The sequence below is a fragment of the Carassius gibelio genome, chromosome A6 (assembly GCF_023724105.1).
Source record: "Carassius gibelio isolate Cgi1373 ecotype wild population from Czech Republic chromosome A6, carGib1.2-hapl.c, whole genome shotgun sequence".
In the NCBI taxonomy this organism is placed as follows: domain Eukaryota; kingdom Metazoa; phylum Chordata; class Actinopteri; order Cypriniformes; family Cyprinidae; genus Carassius; species Carassius gibelio.
The window spans coordinates 6,150,080-6,171,068 of record NC_068376.1 but is presented as its reverse complement, the minus strand read 5'-3'; the positions used below and the strand labels follow the sequence as shown (position 1 = coordinate 6,171,068).

Genomic DNA, 20,989 nt, shown 5'->3' with positions numbered 1-20,989 from the left:
TGACCAATCACATTGCAAATCGACTGTTCGGCCCCGCCCACCGACCCGCTTCACAGTTTAAATGATGTTCTCATGCTTTTCTGTCTAATTTGGACTGTTCGTCTTTGGAGTACCTCACTGTCACAGGACTCTCCAAATCCTAACTTTCCAAATCGCGGCAAGTTTTCATCAGCCTTGTGAGTATGCATCTATATTAATTTTTTAACTATTTATTTATTTATGTATTGGTAATAAAAAGTGTTACATTCTAATCTTTTAGTTTTGCACGCGTGACCCACGGAGGCTCAGATATGTAAATAATTGTGAAAGTATGCCATTATGTTGATTATACAGTGTCATGTGTGCGCAATAATTGCAGAGCTGTGTGAGAAAACTGTAATCTTTCACTGAATATTGAAACCTGAAGCTGTCAACGTTCAGTTGCTTTGAAAGTGTTTGACAGCTGTTCATTAAGTTATTTTATGTTGCCATTAAAGTAATATTTTCCCCAAATGGAAATTCTGTAAACGTTTAGCCTACTTACCCTCATTTTAATCCAAATGTTCAAATTTCTTACGTGAAAGATTAAAGGACACGATTGTCTGGATGCTAGTGGCTTAACAGTCTTAGTCACCATTCGCTTTCATTGCATCTGCTTTCCATAGAGTAAAAGTGAATGGTGACCGTCATTCTGCCTAACATATTCTTTGCTCCGTTGGTTTGGAACAGCATGAGGATGAGAAAATGATGACATAATATTTTTTTTATTTAATAAACAGAATTAAATTATCTTTGTACTTTGTTGGACAGAACAAAAGCTTTCAACAAATCACGCATCTCTGACCTTCTAGTCAAAACATCATCATAAAGTATCCCACGAGCTGTTAAGATAGAAAGCATGTCATTCTATCTGCCCTTTCGTGCAAAAGTTTGACTTCAGCGGAGTCTGTCATAGGAAATGGTTAAGGAAAGTGAGTAGAATGAGAGAAGCAGAGAGCCTGACAAACCAAAGTGTTTCCTGTTCTCCAAATATGGTTGTCAATGCAGCTTTCTGCTGCACGTTGTGGTGAAGAGAAGAGTGTCAACTGACTGTCCTCTCCATTTCCCATTGTAGTGATGACATGCATAGACAACTAAGCGTAGACACTAGTGTGAGAAAGTCTAGACAAAAAGATCAAGAGTAAAGTGCAGGGGAAGTAAAGTCAGTATATCATCATTTATCAATTAATGACATGATCAGTAGCATTTAAAGTTCCTTATGACGCTTTCTGCAGACTCACCCCATGTCTTTCCAAACATTTTTGGCTTTCTTTTTCTTGTGGAATTTTTTTGAGAATGATCTGACAGCATTTTTAGTCAAATTAAAGCAAGTAAACTGCCAAGCTTCAAAAAGGATGCAAAATGCATCTTTAAAAATATTATAAAAGTGGCCCATACAACCCATTTTCCCAATCTTTGATCTTTGTGTTGCTGAGATTCAGCTTTTGTGTTCCAAAGAAAAACACATTGGGTTCAGAACTAGATGCAAAAATAAATAATAACTGAAATGTAATTTATGAGTAGCTGTGTAAATCTTAACTATTTTAATATTTTTGCGACATTTCTGACAGCTTTTTCGGAATATCTTTCATAATGACGGTAAAAGGTGTGTGCATGAGGCAGAAGTTCATTTTAATCAGGCTTGGTAGAAAAGGGAACTTTAACAGTTTTATTGGTAAGATTAGAAGACCTAGCAAGCTCTTCAATAGTGAATTAGTTTAGCTGTGTTTTCGACTTTATCACATTTGTGGGATATCTTTAGGCTGCTTACCTGATTGTTCCTCTAATGATTTAACACAATTCTGCATCACCTGACAGACTCCTTCTGGAACTGTTGTTGATTTCTTAGAATTGGTAGCTGGACTAATGTCTAATAGTTTAAACCACTTTAATCACAGATTCAGCTTGTTTTGGTGAAAGAATGTATTTATGGTCATTAATGACTAAATAAAGCTTATTGCAACTGATCTATGAAGCATTATATTCAGTATATACTGCTATAGCATCAGCTTTAAAGCTTGAGCTGTTGACCTTGTATGAACGTTCATCTCAATAAAATTGTTAACAGAAGAAACTGAAATGACACAGCTGCTCACGAGAAAAAGAAAACTATATGGCTGGAATAAGAAAAAGAGGAGGAGGAGGAGTAGAGAAGAGAGGAGAAAACCTTTCACAGGACCAGGGGTCACAAAAATCCATCCGCACAAAACATGGTCACATGATCTTCTTGGCTTCAGGCCCACTTGAACACAGGCCAAGGCTCATTCGTGCTAACTTTTACATCTGCCATGTTAAAAAATGCTGAATTTCTTTGAAATAAAACCCAGCCTCTGCTTATTTAGGTTGGATTTCGGATAGTATATGTTTGTGGAGTGAAACTGCTGATCCATAAAAATCTTGGGTAGAAACTCAATGGTTTTCGAGTACTGAAATGAAAGGACTTCCCAAAGAAAGGGTTATAAATCTACGTACATGACACAGGAAATTCCCTCATTTAATTAAATCTGGTTATCATAGAAAAATGTTGTTTGTTTGTCTCGCCTCCAAACGATCATAGGGCATTTAAACTACCATTTTCCATCCATCGGGCGATTTTAGCATGATTTTGTCGTCCTATTGACAAAAGAATGCAGATACCTAATCTTGGTTGAAAAATTAGCATTTACAGATTCATGTTTTCGAGATGCTCAATATTTTAACCCGTCAGAATTTCAGCATGTTAAATTCATCTAGTCTTCTTTCTACAACACAGACTCTGAAGAATTAAGGCAGACAGCAACAAGAAGTTTCAGTCATTCTCCATGGTCACATGAGCAAGTGCAACACTTTGGTTTTAGATATTATGCAAATTTCTGCTTGAGGTAAACTAGGTAAATTCCCAGCAAACAGCCTGTCCTGCCTGCTTGATACAATTTTATCATTTAAAATACAATTTTAATTTTAACTTATGTTAGGTAAGTAGGTGGGAAAAATGTTTTCGCTGAGCCGTTAAACCATACAATATACTAACAATGGATAGTTATACATTTCAGAGGAAATTGGTTCATATATAAGTCGTAGCTTTGGAATTGTTTCGCCAAATTGCTTTTTAAGCTCTGTGGCTGCACGAAGCTGCACCTGCTGTTTGCAAACTTTACTGTACTTGAAAATACTTGTGTAAACGTCCCTATATCAGCCCACCAGAGGAAGAGGAGGGTGGGGGAAAGTGGCAGGAAAATCAGACCCCTCCAGTCTCTGACTGTCCCTGCCTAATGTTATCATTTTGGAGTAAACTGCGAGTCTGGCTGGAGACATACTATTCCCTATTAGGGCTTTGTTTGGGAGTTCATTTGCTTCTGCTGTTTAGGTCGACAGAGCGTCCACTAACTCAAAGGCAGCCTTATATGGTCATCACAGCACGGGACCACAGCTGAACTCTAAAAGAAACAAGAAAAACAGCATTTGCTGTTGAGATTATCACATGATTATATATGTTTTGCCTAACATTCTTTATATTTCCCAAGCATTTTTCTCATCCTTTCATCTAAACTGGTGACAATAGTGCGCCCCATGTGACCCGTGCAGTGTTTGTCAGGGAACATTGTGGTTTGATTAGCGAACTTTGCAGAAGCTATAATTTAGTTTTAGTCAATTGCATACACACCCTAAATTCAGTATTCCATTGATATTAAGCCTTGAACAATGGGAGAGACCCCAGTGTGTGTGTATATGTGTGTATTTAAAAACCCCAATGGTAATGATTTTTCTTCTTCTTCTTTTTTTTTCTTTTTTATTAAATAGGTAAACGGTTTAAATGGATTTAGGGGAATAATGAGAAAGAAAAAAAAAGAACAGTAATAGACAATAATTGTTTTTTATTTATTTTAAATGTTTGCAAATAATATTTTTATTTCAAAATATGCTCCCATTCAGTCTAATTCATATGCCTAAAATGTCAAAAATGCTAAACCTAAATCGGCTTCTTGTATCTAATATTGGGGGCAACAATTTGACCATCAAAATGTATGAAAGTAAAATAAAAAAAATGATCAAATACCAAATATTTGAGGGAAAATTTGGGAGACCGCAGTGTCTATGGTGTTAAAATGCATAGTTTTCAACCTTTAGAAACTTTTTATTTAATTAAAGTCTATTGCACAGATCCAGTTTTGTGGCCAATAATGTTTTTAATTCATTATGGGAATGCTGAAAGGTCATGCAGATCAGTTAATTTTATTGACAAAAAACATTGTTTAAAAAACTGTTTTTCTCTTAAATTTGTAGTTGTCATAACCCAGCACCAAGATGACGGAAAAGACCCTGAGTGAGGACGAGAAATTCCTTTTCACGGACAGAGACCTCATTAACAGCACTATCGCCCAGGCAGATTGGTCAGCCAAAAAGCTAGTATGGGTCCCCTCTGAGAAACATGGTTTTGAGTCGGCCAGCATCAAAGAGGAACGTGGCGATGAGGTACTGGTGGAGCTGGCGGACAATGGAAAGAAAATCACTGTCAACAAAGATGACATCCAGAAGATGAACCCACCCAAGTTCAGCAAGGTGGAGGATATGGCAGAACTGACCTGCCTTAATGAAGCATCTGTTCTCCATAACCTGAGGGAAAGATACTACTCCGGACTCATCTATGTGAGTATGCCACAGAGTGTTTAAATTATATCTGACATAAAATAACAAGTTAATAAATAATAACAAATGTGCAATTTATACAGCTTAATTAGGGTCAATGACATGCATTTTTGGTCAGAAACTGTTGATTTCTTCAAAAATGCTTTAAAACGCAAAATAATTTGAATACATCTTTTCTATGATGAGCATGTTTCAAATTTAAGAATTAAAAAGTCAAGGTCAATTGTCAAGGTGATATGTCCAGATATCATAAAAGACTGATTGAAAGGATGAAATACTTGTAATTAAACCCGTAATAAAAAAAAAGCAAAAGCAGTTTTGTTATTACTAATATAATAATAATAAAAAAAAAAAACTTAAAAAAGGTTACCAAAAATGTAATGCTATTTAATAATTTGATATTTGTATAATAAAAATAATAATAATAAAGGTTTTATTTTTTTGTACACTAGTATTTATTCAGCACGAAAGGAAAATATGTTTTTACATTTAACTTCATTGCACCATGACATTTTTAAAAGTCATTAAATTCAAACTTTTTTTCAAAATCAAATGAAACCAAGATAAATGGGAAGAGTACATTTTTAAGAACTTGATCTTTTTTTTATCTTGGATGCTCATATTTGTCATTGACCCCCTGCTAACATTACATACTACAGTGCATAACATATTATTATCAGCAAATGCATAACATTTATAAATAACTCTGTTGTGGCCAAACCAATGCAAAAAGAAGCAAAAAATACACTGACGGCCATTTAGCTTAAATGACGATGATTTGCAGGTACTAAAGCTTAAGGAAGAGGAACTATACATTTCCCAAGAGTGAGGGGTAATAAGCTGTAACATCCACAGGCCACCAAACTATGTTTGCACTCTGATAACAAAACATAAATTTAAAAAAGTTTTGCTCTAAGGATTTGGGAACAGGAGTCTTCCATATGGAATATGCATCACCTAAGCTTTCAAATATAATAAGTTAAAATATACAGACTCAAGCCAAACTTTTTTCAACTTATATTTTACGACATTGTACGACTCGTTACTGTGCTGCCCTGTCTCCTTGTTGTTCTTTACTTGATGGATTATATACATATAATACATACATATACAGTGGAAAACCGAGATGTTATCTTTCTTCAGACTTACTCCGGGCTGTTTTGCGTGGTGGTGAACCCCTATAAAATGCTGCCAATCTACTCTGAGAAGATCATTGAAATGTACAAAGGCAAAAAGCGCCATGAGGTTCCTCCCCATATCTACTCCATCTCGGACAACGCCTACAGGAACATGATGCAAGGTGAGACCTGGTCTGCTGGATGTTGAAACACTCACTCATATCTTGCTTACAAGATCTGAATGTTTGGATTTTACAATAGCCATTGTCTTTGAAACGTCAAACTCAAGTGGATCCAAAAGGCATTTTATTTCACTAATTGGCAACAGAACAGTGTAGAATCTCCATACACCAGTGAGCTCTTTGAATGTCATCCGTATTTGTTGAAATGAAGTGTGTGTATTAGCAGGTCAGTCAGTGGTGTGAGGGACGCATACACACATGCCTCAGAAGGTCACACATCTAATGCCATCTCAAACACTTTGAAACTTTTTTACCAATTTAAACAGCTAGTGTTACCCACAGAGGTTTGAAGCTGTATAATAGAGTGAAATTAGGTGCTAAATAAAAAGAAGAACCAGAAGATATTTTACACCTCAGTGAAGTTGTTGTTTTGCTAATGAACTTGATACATTAGCTACATTAGCTCATGTTATGAAGAAAAGTTAAGCACTGAAGCTGAACAAACCTTTCTGCAAAGTTTGCATGGGAAAATCTCAGAAACTGTTATCTTATGTGAAACATGCAAAAAATTGCTTTCATAAAGCATAAGTAGGAAGATGCCTTGTCACGCTGTTCGTCAAGAGTAATTCTGCTCAGTTCACTTCTTATTAAACTGTTTACATTAGACAAGACATATAGCACAAATGTAGTCCAATAGCACCTAAACATCTAATGACAAGACATCTTTAACATGCTTTGAGGGATTCCTACAGTAGCTTCTGTATATCCTGAACCATTGAAGTTGATGACGAGTAAAAACATGATCAGCCATGAGCATCAGTGTTCACATTCCTGCTCGGGTTTACACTGATTTCCCTTTGAAATCCAGCACAGTTTTCATGCTTGACCGAGTGGTGTAGCCTCGTCGTAATTTAAAACATCAGGATTCCATACAGGATCGAATGGAAAGGAATATATCTTACAATATATTCATTGTTGAATGTATTTGACTTTTTGCTTTTCATCAAACAGTCTGCAGTTTCCCCGTCGGTGTGTTTAAACTTGGTTTTCTGCGTCCTGAATGCCTCGATTTGTGCCTTAATTAGGAAGAAACAAGGGAACAGACTTCATGTTGTATGTGGAAACCTGCCCAGCTTAAGTCATATCCAAAATGAGCAGCAGTCATTCATTGTGTTTACAACAGAAGACGTTCTATAGTACTTGAGCAGAACAGGCGAGCTCACATTCAGCTGATTAGCTGGTTGGGCTTTCGGCCAGCCTCCAGGACCATATATAAGAACCAAGCTCTGTTTGAATTTAAAGTGCAAATTCATTGGCTTGGAATTGTTCGGAGAGGAACATATTTTGTTTGACTTGATCAACTACTTATTTAATAAATATCCAATAAATATGTTTTTTTATTTTGATGCCGCCTTCTGGACAATCATTGGCGTATGGTTGATATTAAAAACCTTACATGGAGCCAAGATCATCTGAGAAGGTATTCTAATTTTAGCAGCATGAATCAACGACTGTCCCATTGCTGAACTCAGTAAGAATTGTGTTGCATCTCTCAAGAGAAGAGTGGAGTCAGTTTCTTTTCCAGCAAATCAAATTGTTGCACTGCAAATGAAAGATTATTAGATTATGTGCATTATTGGATGCAGTAATAACAATGGTATTTCTTCACATACCAGTTCAGTTTCTGTCAAGACCTCCCCCCCAATCCACCTCCAGGCTTTAAAGCAGCCTTTATGTGTTTCATTATGTTCAAAAATGACAAAGGTATACTATCTTGTCATTTCCATGAGCACCATCTTAAAAGTTTCCTTGGGCCCCTGTAATGTCTGTCATTTCTTTCTACAGATCGAGAGGACCAGTCTATTCTTTGCACGTGAGTTCTTTTCATTGTTTTTTAAACATATTATTATTAAAGCACTGCTTCTCAAAAAGGACTCGCAGTAGGCTTCAGGAATAATTAAAAGTGTTAAATTGGTCAAATAAATAAAATAATTAAAATAAAATAAAATAAAAATACATACAATCAAGCCACATTTGTTCTATTTGAAGAACATCTAGTTCTTGAAATTATTGGAATCACGAAATTAATCATGGTTAGTTAAATATATCAATACTTCCAAAAAAGAAAAGGTTTTAAAACAACCAGCTTTGTCATAAATACAAAGGTAATGTCTTAAATAGCTAAAAACACCATTACAAATAGAGATATGTATAAAGAGAAGACCTGGCAACCCTGTTTGAGGCGCATTGAGAATCAAGAATTGTGTTAACATCACTGTCTTGTAATGTTCAAAATGTTCATTTTTTTAAAAACACATAGCATTGTAATCACATTTTAGAAGGCAGATGAAGCCAAAAGATGTTATTCAGTGTTATCTGACAGTGGTTAATGCCATGTCATCCATGTCGGTTTACTGTTTACATTCCTGAAAAAAAGTTACATTCTGACAAATTTAGACTAATGAAAAACACTTCAAGTCCCTTCTAATATAATATTTAACAGTTAAAAAGATGACAGTAACCAAATCATGAGTAGTAGACATAATTTAAAACTAATAGAGTCCTTCTTCTAGGACATGTTTTTCAAAAAGTCCTCAGCAGTGGGAACAAGGCAGATGAACCCTGAGGGTCATGTCTCTTCAGAATCGGCCTACTCACAGGAAATGTGCCCCCCGTCCTGATTCTAAATCCAGATCAAGCATGCTGGCTTCATTTATGTTTGCTTTTGAGTCATTACTGGGGATGTGGATTGCATCTGTGCAAGCACCATTACAAAACATGGCCTGTCCTGAAAAAAATAATAATAATGCAAAAATAACTGTTGCTGAAGACATATTTTGATGTTCACGGGCAATATAATTGTTTTATGTCTATGCTATAATAAAACAGCTGTGAAATATGGGGAGGTGTTGAAATAAAACGGTGTTGATTTGATGTGTCAGTGTGGGAGGCACCCATAGATACTGTCTGCAAACTTCCTCTGAATGTGGAATAGGAAATTGAAGCCATTTAAACTGCTCTGGGGCAACCGTTGCTAGGGCACAGAATTCCCTAATGACATCAGGATGTTTCTGTATGGCTTCAACTCTCTCATGAAGTCGTTTGTTTTTTTTTTGTTTTTTTTTAAGCTGTCTCAAAGAGATTTTGGGAGATTGGGAATGACCACCCAAAGAGTATTATTAAAAAATGGACTGTTAAAACCACATGGATTGTTAAAAACCACTGATCTGAAGCCTCTTTGAAAAACCAGCATGTGTTTTCCCATACATCTTTATTTAATGTGATGTATGGGAATGGTCCAATACTTTAATCACCACTTGGCAACAGCAATCATAATCATGATAAATTTTACTATACTGTGTCATAAATGGTCAACAACTGTGAACTGATCTGAGGGCATCCTGCTCCTGCCAAAGAACCAGGCCTTCGGCTGCAGCAGGGCCTGTGGATCCCAGACTCAGTTTTCCTAATATGGAAATGTCAGCATGATTGTTCAGTAGTATCTCTTTTGTATCATAGAAGGCGATAATGCTCTGTAACCCCTTGCAACAAAGTAAATTATATATGATAATCCAAAATATTTGTAATAAAATTAACTTTTATTTGGCAAGGATGTATTACATAGATCGTAACTGACAGCGCAGACATTTCAATTGTTAAAAATTAAAACCTTTTTCAAATAAATGCTATTCTTTTGAAGTTTCCATTAATCAGAGAAATCACAATTTCCGCAAAAATATTCAGCAGCAAAAATTTTCTCAACTTTAATAATACGGAAACTTTTTTTGAGCAGAAAATCATTATATTAGAATGATTTCTGAAGGATCATGTGACACTGAAGACTGGAGTAATGCTGAGAGTTCAGCTTTGCATCACAGGAATAATTTAATTTTCAAAAAGCAGATAACAGTTAGTTTACATTTTAGTAATATTTCACAATATTACTGTTTTCCTGTATATTTTAATGCAGGCTTAGTGAGTCTTATTTTCAGTGACTTATTTCAAAAACATTTTACAACTTTACATAGGTCAAATGTCAGATTACAGTTATTTAAAAAAAAAAATCTCGTGTACTGATTTTTATGACACATGCACTGATTAATGTGCCATTTCATTAACACAAAAACAAAACCTAAAACCTAGACTCACTTTAAACCGTGATGCCTTGCAGACACTGGTATTTCAATCATTGGTATTACTGAATAATAGAAAACACAGTTTTGTCATTCAGTGTTGTGTTCTTCCTAGTGGTGAATCAGGTGCTGGGAAGACAGAAAACACCAAGAAAGTCATCCAGTATTTGGCTGTAGTGGCCTCGTCCCACAAAGGCAAGAAAGAATCAAGTGCTGTAAGTACAGTCAAAAAAAAAACTTTTTCAGTTTGATAACCGCTCAAGCAAATACTTATTGGTTCAGTCATCAGTTTTTGCCCTTGCTTTGATCCGATTCCTTTAAATTAGGGTGCAAAGGTCAAACTGTGAACAGATAAGAAAACTCCTTTCAGTCTTATGTTTGATATCATATCCCATTTAGCACAAGTTTATGCTGGCTCTGATTTTGCCTGATACCAACATAATATTTTACATGCTTTATTATATATTATAGATTATATGCTGCTGAGCCATTTGTATCCCAAGGAAATCGAGACTTCTGCATATGCTAAAGGAAAAACCAGTGAATGCAACAGAATGTTCTTAGTTAACACTTATCTAATGACAATGTCCTTAATGAATTTCCTTTAAATAGCAACATACAGGACAACAGTTTGCCTATGTGAGTAAAAAGGATTGTACAGAACTCCTTCTTGTGTGGGTTTGAGAGTCTGCATGCTTGAGTTTCTCACTGAGAGTGACATTAGACAAGTCTTACATGGAGGGACCGTAGACAAATAATGTACCAAAGAGCCCCAGTGTTCGCATGATAAAAAAAAAAAAAAGATTAGATACAAATAACAAAATCAAGATTACGCCGTTAGATCACGTGTGTGCCATTCCCCCATCTGAGATGTAGTTAACATTTTCTTTACCAGAGCGGACGCCTGGCAATGAAACAGTCTGTCTGAGCACAGTGTGTGTGTGCATGCCAATGTAGAGCCTTTTGAATTGATGATTTCATATCCTTTTTTGTTTCACCTATTAATCTACCACAGGTTAATGTGCATCATCTGTCAAGCTCATATGTGTGTGCATTAGGAATATAAATACCACTTCAGTGTAGATCTGTGTTAATGTGTACGACACATGAGCAATGCATGGAAACCAAAAAATATGCACACATTATAGCTGTTTTTATGACATTTTATGCAGATCTGCCATGCATATGAGCTTAAAAGGGATGCCCATAATAGTTATGTTCTTGGTTCCTAAAGTAGTTTTGTTACACTTGAATGCACTACTTTGAAATTTACTAAACACTTTTTCTGACATCCTTTTTTTTATCATGTAAGAATAACATATTTATTTTTATTTTGTTTTGTTTATTTATTTATTTTTCAGTTAAACTTAAATAAGGTTAATTGTATGCGAGTGAGAGAGAACATCAGAGTATGTAAGTGGAGTGAATCATCAATTACTTTCAGTCAGACTCCACTCCGGGTTTTTAATTTCCCTCTTGTCGTTCGATCTCCACTGACTGGTATGAGAAACCTCAGAGTTTGCATCCAATAATTTTTTCCTACTGTATTCTTTCATTATGTTTTTTAACTTCATGAATGCTGTTAAAACAGCGATCCATTAGCATGATCATATGAGCGTTCAAAAGTTTTAATAGACTACTGATCTGAAAGATGAGATTTTAGTTTAATGTAAAACGAACACTTATGGCACATTTACACGACAATAATGCACTAAAAAGTTTTTCCTTTGCATTTTTGAAAATTTAGTTTGTTTCACTGTCGTCTGTACATAAAAAATGTTCACACAGATCAGCGAAAATGACTATAAAATTTTTACAATGCATGCCAGCACAGTAGTTGTAGATTCAATTTGTAAAGAAACAAGACGCAGCTGTGTTTCAAAAGTTAGCATTTTCAAGCCCATAAAAACAAAAGTTTTACAGTTTTAGTTGAAAACATTGTCGTGTAAACGTCCCTTTAGTCCACATTTAGAAGTCTACACTCATATTTACCCTTTGTCATTCATTTTTACCAAACATTTTAGACTTTTCTTTTGAAAGTGAAAGTTAAAGGGTTAGTTCACCCAGAAATGAAAATTATGTCATTAATAACTCACCCTCATGTCGTTCCAAACCTGTAAGACCCCCGTTCATCTTCCGAACACAGTTTAAGATATTTTAGATTTAGTCCCAGAGCTTTCTGTCTCTCCATTGAAAATCTATGTACGGTATACTGTCCATGTCCAGAAAGTTAATAAAAACATCTTCAAAGTAGTCCATGTGACATCAGAGGGTCAGTTGGAATTTAATACAATTGAGAATTGAAAAATACATTTTGGTCCAAAAATAGCAAAAACTATGACTTTATTCAGCATTGTCTTCTCTTCCGTGTCTGTTGTGAGAGAGTTCAAAACAAAGCAGTTTGTGATATCCGGTTCTCGAATGAATCACTCCAATACGCATTAATCCACAAATGACTTAAGCTGTTCACTTTTTTAATGTGGATGACACTCCCTCTTAAAACAAACCAATATCCCGGAGTAATTCATTTACTCAAACAGTACACTGACTGAACTGCTGTGAAGAGAGAACTGAAGATGAACACCAAGCCGAGCCAGATAACAAATGAAAGATTGACTCGTGCTTGAGTCAAGTACCGGTTGCGTCGGTTTTCGGATCACCAGTAGTGATGGGAAGTTCGGTTCTTTTTCGCGAACCGGTTCTTTCAGACAGTTTGATTCAATAAACCAGTTGAAGAAAACGGAAAACAGAATCAGTTCAGAATCAATCACAAAAATAATCAGTTTGGTTCAAACACGCTGTGTGTCAGTTTGCTTCACGCTGAATCACACATGCGCAGTATCATCAGCTCAATTCAATTCAATTCAATTCAAGTTTATTTGTATAGCGCTTTTTACAAAACAAATCGTTACAAAGCAACTTTACAGAAAATTATGTTTCTACAATATTTAGTAGTAGCTAGTAGTTTGTGCACATTTGACAGGATTTTAGAAAAACTAAAAAATAATAATAATACAAGACGTAGTCAGCTAGACGATGAACTATCAATATTATTAATTAAGTTATTATATGATTAAGTCACACATTTAGGAATAATTGTTAGTTCTGTTTGTTCATTCAGGGTTAGCATCATCTGAGGTCCTCTGAGGGTCAGCATCATCTCTTCTCAGGTGTTCTGGATCCAGACTGGAGCTTGTGTAAATCCTAGTTACCACGGGATGTGAATCCCGTGGCAAAACATAGAAACAAAATACAGACATCATTAGCATAGCTGCTGATCCAACAAAGTAAAATTAGTTTAACCCAAGCTAATGAATAAAAATGCACCTTTGATCAGATGCAACTACACTCACAATTTAAAAGATACATTATTTGAATGCTTGGCGAAAGAGATGTGTTTTTAATCTAGATTTAAACAGAGAGAGTGTGTCTGAACCCCGAACATTATCAGGAAGGCTATTCCAGAGTTTGGGAGCCAAATGTGAGAAGGCTCTACCTCCTTTAGTGGACTTTGCTATCCTAGGAACTACCAAAAGTCCAGCGTTTTGTGACCTTAGCTCCTCGGTTCTCGAATCAGACGCGTCCAACAGAAACGGTTCTTGACTCGAGAATGAGTTAATCTTTCGTCGTTATCTGGCTCGGCTCTGTGTTCATCTTCAGTTCTCTCTTCAGAGAGAATAATGCTTATTGGAGAAGTGAACCATTTTAAATGATTCAGTTCGATTTGGTGAACTGGTTCAAGAAGATCCGGTTACTTCGAATGATTTGTTCACGAACCGGATATCACTACACTGCAGTGAATACGCTCACAACAGACCCGGAAGAGAAGACAATGCTGAATAGTTTTTGCTATTTTTGGACTAAAATTTATTTTCAATGTTTCAAAAAATTCCAACTGACCCTCTGATGTCTCATGGACTACTTTGAAGATGTTTTTATTACCTTTCTGGACATAGGCAGTATACCGTACATCACTTTCAATGGAGGGACGGAAAGCTCTCACACTAAATCTAAAATTTCTTAAACTGTGTTCTGAAGAAGAACTGGAGGTCTTAGGGGTTTGGAATGAGGGTAAGTTATTAATGACATAATTTTAATATTTGGGTGAACTCTCCCTTTAAAGTGAAGTGACGTGTGGCCAAGTACTGTGACCCATACTCGGAATTTGTGCCATCCAAGTGCACACACAAAGTAGTGAAAACACACACACACACACACACACATCATGAACACACACCTGGAGCAGTAGGCAACCATGTGCTGCGGCGCCCGGGAATCAGTTGGCGGTTCAGTGCCTTGCTCAATGGTCTCACCTCAGTTGTGGTATTGCGGGTGGAAGAGAGCGCTGGTCATTCATACCCCCCACCAACAATCCCTGCTGGACTTGAGACTCGAATCACAAAATTTGGGTTACAAGTCTGACTCACTAACTCTAAGAAGTCTCGTTACCGGCATGGATTAAAGGTGGGGGGAGTGAATGTACAGTGCTCTCTCCAACCTTCAATACCACGGCTGAGGTGCCCTTGAGCAAGGCACAAATCCACAACTGCTCCCCAGGTGTTGCAGCAAAAATAGCTGCCCACTGATTTGGGTGTGTTCACTTTGTGTGTATGTGCTGTGTGTGTGGATGGGATAAATGCAGAACTCTAATTCCGAGTCTGAGTTGCCATACTTGGCCACGTCACAATCACTTTAATCACTATGGGTAATTAACTTGTTGTATTCGCTATGGAGTGCAAGAGAAAACACTGATATTTCCAAAATTGTGACAGTTGTGACTTTCCAAAATAAGACATCTCTGCTCCCCATTCCTCTTCCACTCCACTCCGCTCACATACTATGAATGCAATTTCATAGGTCAGTGAAGCTGTCATCTGTTAGCTGATATGCTTTGCCCTGAGAACGCAGAGAAAAGCTGTTGAATTCAGCCAAGTGCTTAATGAATGTTAATACAGTCTTACATTCTGCCAACTCTGTCCTCTTTCTTCCCAACAATCTCTCTGTCAACAGTCTCTCTGTCTCCATTCTAAATGTTGCTTCTTCTCCTTTTTTTCTAGTTTACTTTATTTTTCTTTGTCAGTGTCTGAAGCTATCAGCGATCTTCTTTCCTTCTCAGCAGCAAGTTATCTCTGGTAGATATCTTCTTTTTATAGATATTTTCTTTTTTTGATGCTCAGTAAGAAAGTAATTGAGAGTCTGTGTTATCGTCGAAAGCTTTTTCTTCCACGATTAAGTCTAAAAATGAGAATCTAATTATGTGATCACATGACACCAGAGACTTTGTATTGCAAAGGCAACATTGTGCTCTCTAATGACTCTGTGTTTCATCCCACTGAGTAACTTTTATCTTGTTAAGTGAACGCTTTAAGATCTATAATTGAGATCCATTTCATTATCCCCATTAATATGTCCTCTCTCCACATGCTAAGTATGACCTCAACCACTCCTTTTGATATCCTTGTATAAGGTGGACATGCTTGGCAGGGCTTCTCATTGCTTGAAATTTGGCAGCAAATAGAGGCACTCTTTTGATCTAAGGGGATTATCCCCATCTAAATGGACATGACCTAATTTTTTTGCGCACTGTTTATGATACTTGCATCTTAAGTATTGCTTCAGGCTTTTGAAACACACATAAAGAAACTTTTTTTTTTTTACATTTATTAAACTTCGCAAATTTGTCCTGACAAACATTTATAAAGTTGCATTTTTTTTTTCAGTTTTCTGGCATGTCCCATTCTCCTTTTTTCCTCCTTGACTTGTTTTCTATATTATTATTCACATTACTCTCTAACCTTGGTACTGTAGGGTGAGCTAGAAAAGCAACTACTGCAGGCCAATCCAATTCTAGAGGCCTTTGGTAATGCCAAGACCATCAAGAATGACAACTCTTCCCGATTCGTAAGTTTTCAAATGCTTAATGATATCAGATGTTACAAGAAACATCAAGACTGTAACTAATGCATGGTTTCCCAATAATTTCTTCACAGGGCAAATTCATCCGCATTAACTTTGATGTGACAGGTTTCATAGTTGGAGCCAACATAGAGACCTGTATCCTTGAAGACTTAACATAAGCCATATACAGATGCAGCACAATCTCACATCTCGAATTAGATTATCAATTTAAACATTTTACCTATGCAGAGTTTAAGCCTTAATGACCCAACCACTTAAGATCTTTTGGAGAAATCTCGTTGTATCCGACAAGCAAAAACTGAAAGAGCTTTCCACATCTTCTACTACATGGTAGCTGGAGTAAATGACAAATTACGTGGTAGGTGGAGACACTCAGTATATGAAAACATATTCTAATATGGTGACCATTTTTGACTGGATGTTTACCTTATGAGAAATTTGTAAATGCAGTGATGTCCTTGCATAAACGGCACTGTTGTAATTTTTATTCTCTTCTTGTAGAGGAGCTTTTGCTTGAAAACTTCAACAACTACCGTTTCCTCTCGGCTGGCCACGTCCAGATTCCAGGCAACCAAGATGATGAAATGTATGAGGAAACAATGGAGGCCATGGATATCATGGGCTTTACTGTCGAAGAAAGAACGGGTATTAAATGCAATTAAATATACATATGGTGTCCTTAAAAAAGAGACATTTTCTACTCATTATGAGTTTTGAGTACTTTAGTAAAATAATTAATATTAATAAATTTTTTCAGATGTCCTCAAAGTTGTCTCAACTGTGCTTCAGTTGGGTAACATTGAGTTCAAGAAAGAGAGGAACCAGGAACAGGCTACCATGCCAGACAATACAGGTCAGAAACTTAATGAAAAGACTTCTCAGGCTAATATGAACCAATACAGATTGAAATGACAGCTGAAATGTGTCTCATTCTCAGCTGCTCAGAAAGTTTGCCATCTCCAAGGCATTAATGTGACAGACTTCACTAGAGCCATTCTGACGCCACGAATTAAAGTCGGTCGTGAGGTTGTGCAAAAGGCCCAAACCAAAGAACAGGTGAAGAGACTGTATAGTTGTGCTGCAAGTGTAAAGATATGGAACATGTGTAATGTCGCTCATATCTGTGATGAAACTGAAAAACCCCTGCATGAATGTCTTTATGGGAATACGTACAGTATTACCAATAAGATACTTTTCTCCCAACAGGCTGATTTTGCCATTGAAGCTTTAGCTAAAGCCATGTATGAACGTTTGTTCCGTTGGATCCTTCAAAGAGTTAATAAGGCACTAGACAAGACGAAACGTCAGGGTGCCTCATTCCTGGGGATCTTGGACATTGCTGGCTTTGAGATCTTTGAGGTTTGGAAAAACTGAAAGAAAGTAATTACATTTAGTTTAAAAAAAAGATTAAGGGTAATGGCATTTACTGTTTTTCTCTTTCAGGACAATTCTTTTGAGCAGCTCTGCATCAACTACACCAACGAGAAGCTTCAGCAGCTGTTCAACCACACCATGTTCATCCTGGAGCAAGAAGAGTACCAGCGTGAAGGCATCGAATGGAACTTCATCGACTTTGGCCTGGATTTGCAACCTTGCATTGAGCTTATTGAAAGGCCGGTAAGTTTGAGTGTGTGTACAGTAGATTTGCAGGAATATAACGAATCTTGTTCTTTGAAGTTTTGAACTAATCACTAACTTCTTCCAGCAGAAAGCTTTAAGGTGATCAGTGTCTTTTGATTCAGTAAATGTATCATAATTGCTGTAACACACACTTTTAATGGTAGTTTTACAAGCAATGATGTCTTATTGTTACAGAATGTAATATCTCTCACTTTCCTGAAACTCCTCCACAGAACAATCCTCCAGGCATCCTGGCTCTGTTGGATGAAGAGTGTTGGTTTCCAAAGGCAACAGATGTCTCCTTCGTGGAGAAACTTTGCAACACTCACGTTAATCATACTAAGTTTGCTAAACCAAAGCAACTGAAGGACAAAACAGAATTCTCTGTGCTTCACTATGCTGGACGGGTAAGTTCTCATTTGAAGGAAAGATTGATTTATTGATTTACATGTAGAGATTACTGTGATCCAGACAATAATAAGCCAAGGAATACAGTTTCTGGAGCATGTTCAGAACTCATAACTGGCCTGCAAGATACTGTGTGGAAAAAATTCAGATGTGCAAAGTTCATTCTTAGTGAATTGTTTGCTCTGTGTTGAATATCATGAGCCAAACCTACCCTTTCTCAATTAGGTGGACTACAATGCCATAGCATGGCTGACCAAGAACATGGACCCTTTAAATGACAATGTTACAGCACTGCTGAATAATTCCTCCAATCCATTTATACAAGATCTGTGGAAGGATGGTCAGTATTAGCTATACATGGATCTAATTTCTCAAACACTACATTTACAGATCAAAATTGTTGCAAAACCAGTCAGTTGAAACCACTGATCAATGTTCATAGTTGGTGTCACAAAAATAAACATGATTTACAAGTTCCCACCTTTTTTGTTTGGTCAATATTGCAAATTGTAATTGAGATAATAATAATGGCTGACATCTAACTTTCTTTATTTCTCAGCTGACCGTGTGGTTGGATTGGAAACCATTGCCAAGATGTCAGACAGCCTTGCACCTGGTTCCTCTAAGACAAAGAAGGGCATGTTCCGTACTGTGGGCCAGCTTTACAAAGAGTCTTTGGCCAAACTAATGACCACACTGCACAACACGCAGCCAAACTTTGTCCGCTGCATTATACCTAACCATGAGAAACGGGTACGTCACTGCTGCATCCCATGTTAAAATCAGTGGGACCATTGCTGTTGGCTGGGCATTAAGTTTATTTTCACTCAAGTTTTGTATCATTCTATATGCATGTTGAAGGTACTTTTTTCACCTTCAGGCAGGAAAGCTGGATGCACACCTGGTGCTCGAACAGCTGAGATGTAATGGTGTCCTGGAGGGTATTCGTATCTGCCGACAAGGATTTCCCAACAGAATTGTCTTCCAAGAGTTCAGACAGCGGTGGGTAGCTTTATTTTTTCAGTTTGAGCTTTTCATTTAACAAGACTAACTGTCTTATTGGCTTTTTCTAACTGCATATCAAGTGTAACAATATACAAAATTCTGAATTCCAGAATCATTTCAAAACTCCAGTTTGCAGTTGATTACAAGTGTGATTACATATGTTGTGCCAAATATACATGGTAAAGGGTTTTCAGTCGTAATGCTATTCTCTTCGTTTTACCTTGACATACAGATATGAGATCTTGGCACCAAGTGCTATTCCAAAGGGTTTCATGGATGGCAAGCAGGCCTGCTGTCTGATGGTAAGATGTTATCCAATTAAATCTTGTTAAAGATGTCATTGAACAAAAACATCTAAAAACTTACACTTGCAAGTCACATTTATATATAGTCCCAATAATGTAAATGTAAAAACTTGTATCTAATTGTGGCATCCATGGTTTATTTAAAAAAAAAAATGCTGAACCATGCTTTCACCTATAATTCCTTCATACAATTAGAGACATGTATAATCAAAGCCAATTGAAACTGATATTGTACGTGCTTCTTTCTCATACCTAACCCTCTCTGTAGATCAAGCACCTGGATTTGGACCCAAACCTGTACCGAATTGGTCAGAGTAAAATCTTCTTCCGCACAGGAGTCTTGGCCCAGCTTGAAGAGGAGCGTGACCTTAAGATCACAGTCATCATCATTGCCTTCCAGGCACAAGCCAGGGGATTCCTTGCTAGAAAGTGGGTAGAGTTTATAAATACAGTATTTTTAAAAATAGGAATTTGCAATTTGAGTTATTCTTAATTAAAACAATGTGCAGGGCTTTTGCTAAGAGGCAGCAACAACTAACAGCCATGAAGGTGATCCAGAGGAACTGTGCTGCTTATCTGAAACTCAGGAACTGGCAGTGGTGGAGACTCTTCACCAAGGTGAAACTTTTCTACATTTCTGTTGAATAATATGATTATAAACAAAGTTTAATAGTTTATGTAGCTGGTTGAGAATGGTACAAAAATTGTGTCTCCACACAGATGGGAAATCAAAAATTACCTGTATTACAGTGTATGATGTAGCTGTCCATCAGTGTAAACAATGTGCAAAGTAATTAAACCAAAAAGTACACGATTTATAAAGTTATTGGCTTCTAAAGTAAGGAGTCGACTCTGAATCGCTGAAACGAGTCGTTATAGATTTCAAATCTTTTGCCCATCTCCATGTAAGTCACTAGAACACTTTGCATAATAATCTCTGCCTACCGTCTTGGGGGAAACGGAACTCTGAGCTGCCCCACCCCCCACACAGACGCTCTGGTTGGTGTGATAGCATCATGTCGAGGAGACAGTGTGTTTTTAATTGTAAAGGCAAGTTTGTTTTATTTTCACTGCCAAAGAATGAAGATCAGGAGAACCAATGGCTAAAATTCATTTTTACCACATTACCAGAGCAGTACAACAAATCCGTTTTGTGTTCACAACATTTCACTGATGACTGCTTTTCTAATCTCGGTGAGTACACGGCGGGATTTTCAAAGCGTTTGGCCATAAAAGAGGGTTCATTACCAACTTTATTTAGACCAACGAGCATCTCCGAATCACAATGCGAAGTATGATTATGAAGTTGTGTGTCTATTTTCTTCCGAGCGTCTTATCAGCATGTGTGCTGTCTGCAGCCTATCTGCGCTGATCTTCATTTACCAAAACGTCATTAAAATGAAGTGTAACTCCGTGAATATTCAACGAAGAGACATGAGAGAGATATCTATAGAAAGCTTGACATGTCTACTTTAAAACTAAACAAGTGCTGCCAAAAACAGATATTCTGTGATAAAGTAATCCATATGATAACAACGCGATGTCTATTTTTCATGTCTCCCTTCGTTATATCGAATGTGACCACGCCCCCGCGCTGAACGCGCTATTCAGATTCAAACTGAAGCGCGGCTTGAATACACCCATACAGAAGAAAA

At 36.9% G+C, this 20,989-nt stretch overlaps 1 protein-coding gene across 2 annotated transcripts in view; it reads left to right on the top strand.

Annotated features, from left to right (window-relative positions):
• The first annotated feature begins 16 nt into the window (after window positions 1-16).
• The window catches only part of LOC128016113 (myosin-11), a 31,247-nt gene continuing 10,274 nt past the window's right edge, over window positions 17-20,989 (top strand). Inside the window, exons 1-21 of one of the 2 annotated variants that reach the window (XM_052600505.1) lie at window positions 17-176; window positions 4,282-4,644; window positions 5,788-5,944; window positions 7,790-7,817; window positions 10,193-10,292; window positions 10,690-10,716; window positions 15,886-15,978; window positions 16,068-16,131; window positions 16,256-16,354; window positions 16,498-16,641; window positions 16,754-16,849; window positions 16,934-17,052; window positions 17,203-17,355; window positions 17,440-17,613; window positions 17,850-18,023; window positions 18,250-18,364; window positions 18,584-18,777; window positions 18,905-19,026; window positions 19,262-19,331; window positions 19,603-19,763; window positions 19,844-19,952. In XM_052600505.1, coding sequence (XP_052456465.1) covers window positions 4,303-4,644; window positions 5,788-5,944; window positions 7,790-7,817; window positions 10,193-10,292; window positions 10,690-10,716; window positions 15,886-15,978; window positions 16,068-16,131; window positions 16,256-16,354; window positions 16,498-16,641; window positions 16,754-16,849; window positions 16,934-17,052; window positions 17,203-17,355; window positions 17,440-17,613; window positions 17,850-18,023; window positions 18,250-18,364; window positions 18,584-18,777; window positions 18,905-19,026; window positions 19,262-19,331; window positions 19,603-19,763; window positions 19,844-19,952 — 2,541 coding nt within the window. In that variant the 5' untranslated portion in view covers window positions 17-176; window positions 4,282-4,302. The remainder of the gene's footprint in view (window positions 177-4,281; window positions 4,645-5,787; window positions 5,945-7,789; window positions 7,818-10,192; window positions 10,293-10,689; window positions 10,717-15,885; window positions 15,979-16,067; window positions 16,132-16,255; window positions 16,355-16,497; window positions 16,642-16,753; window positions 16,850-16,933; window positions 17,053-17,202; window positions 17,356-17,439; window positions 17,614-17,849; window positions 18,024-18,249; window positions 18,365-18,583; window positions 18,778-18,904; window positions 19,027-19,261; window positions 19,332-19,602; window positions 19,764-19,843; window positions 19,953-20,989) is intronic. The other variant, XM_052600507.1, reaches the window with a different exon arrangement.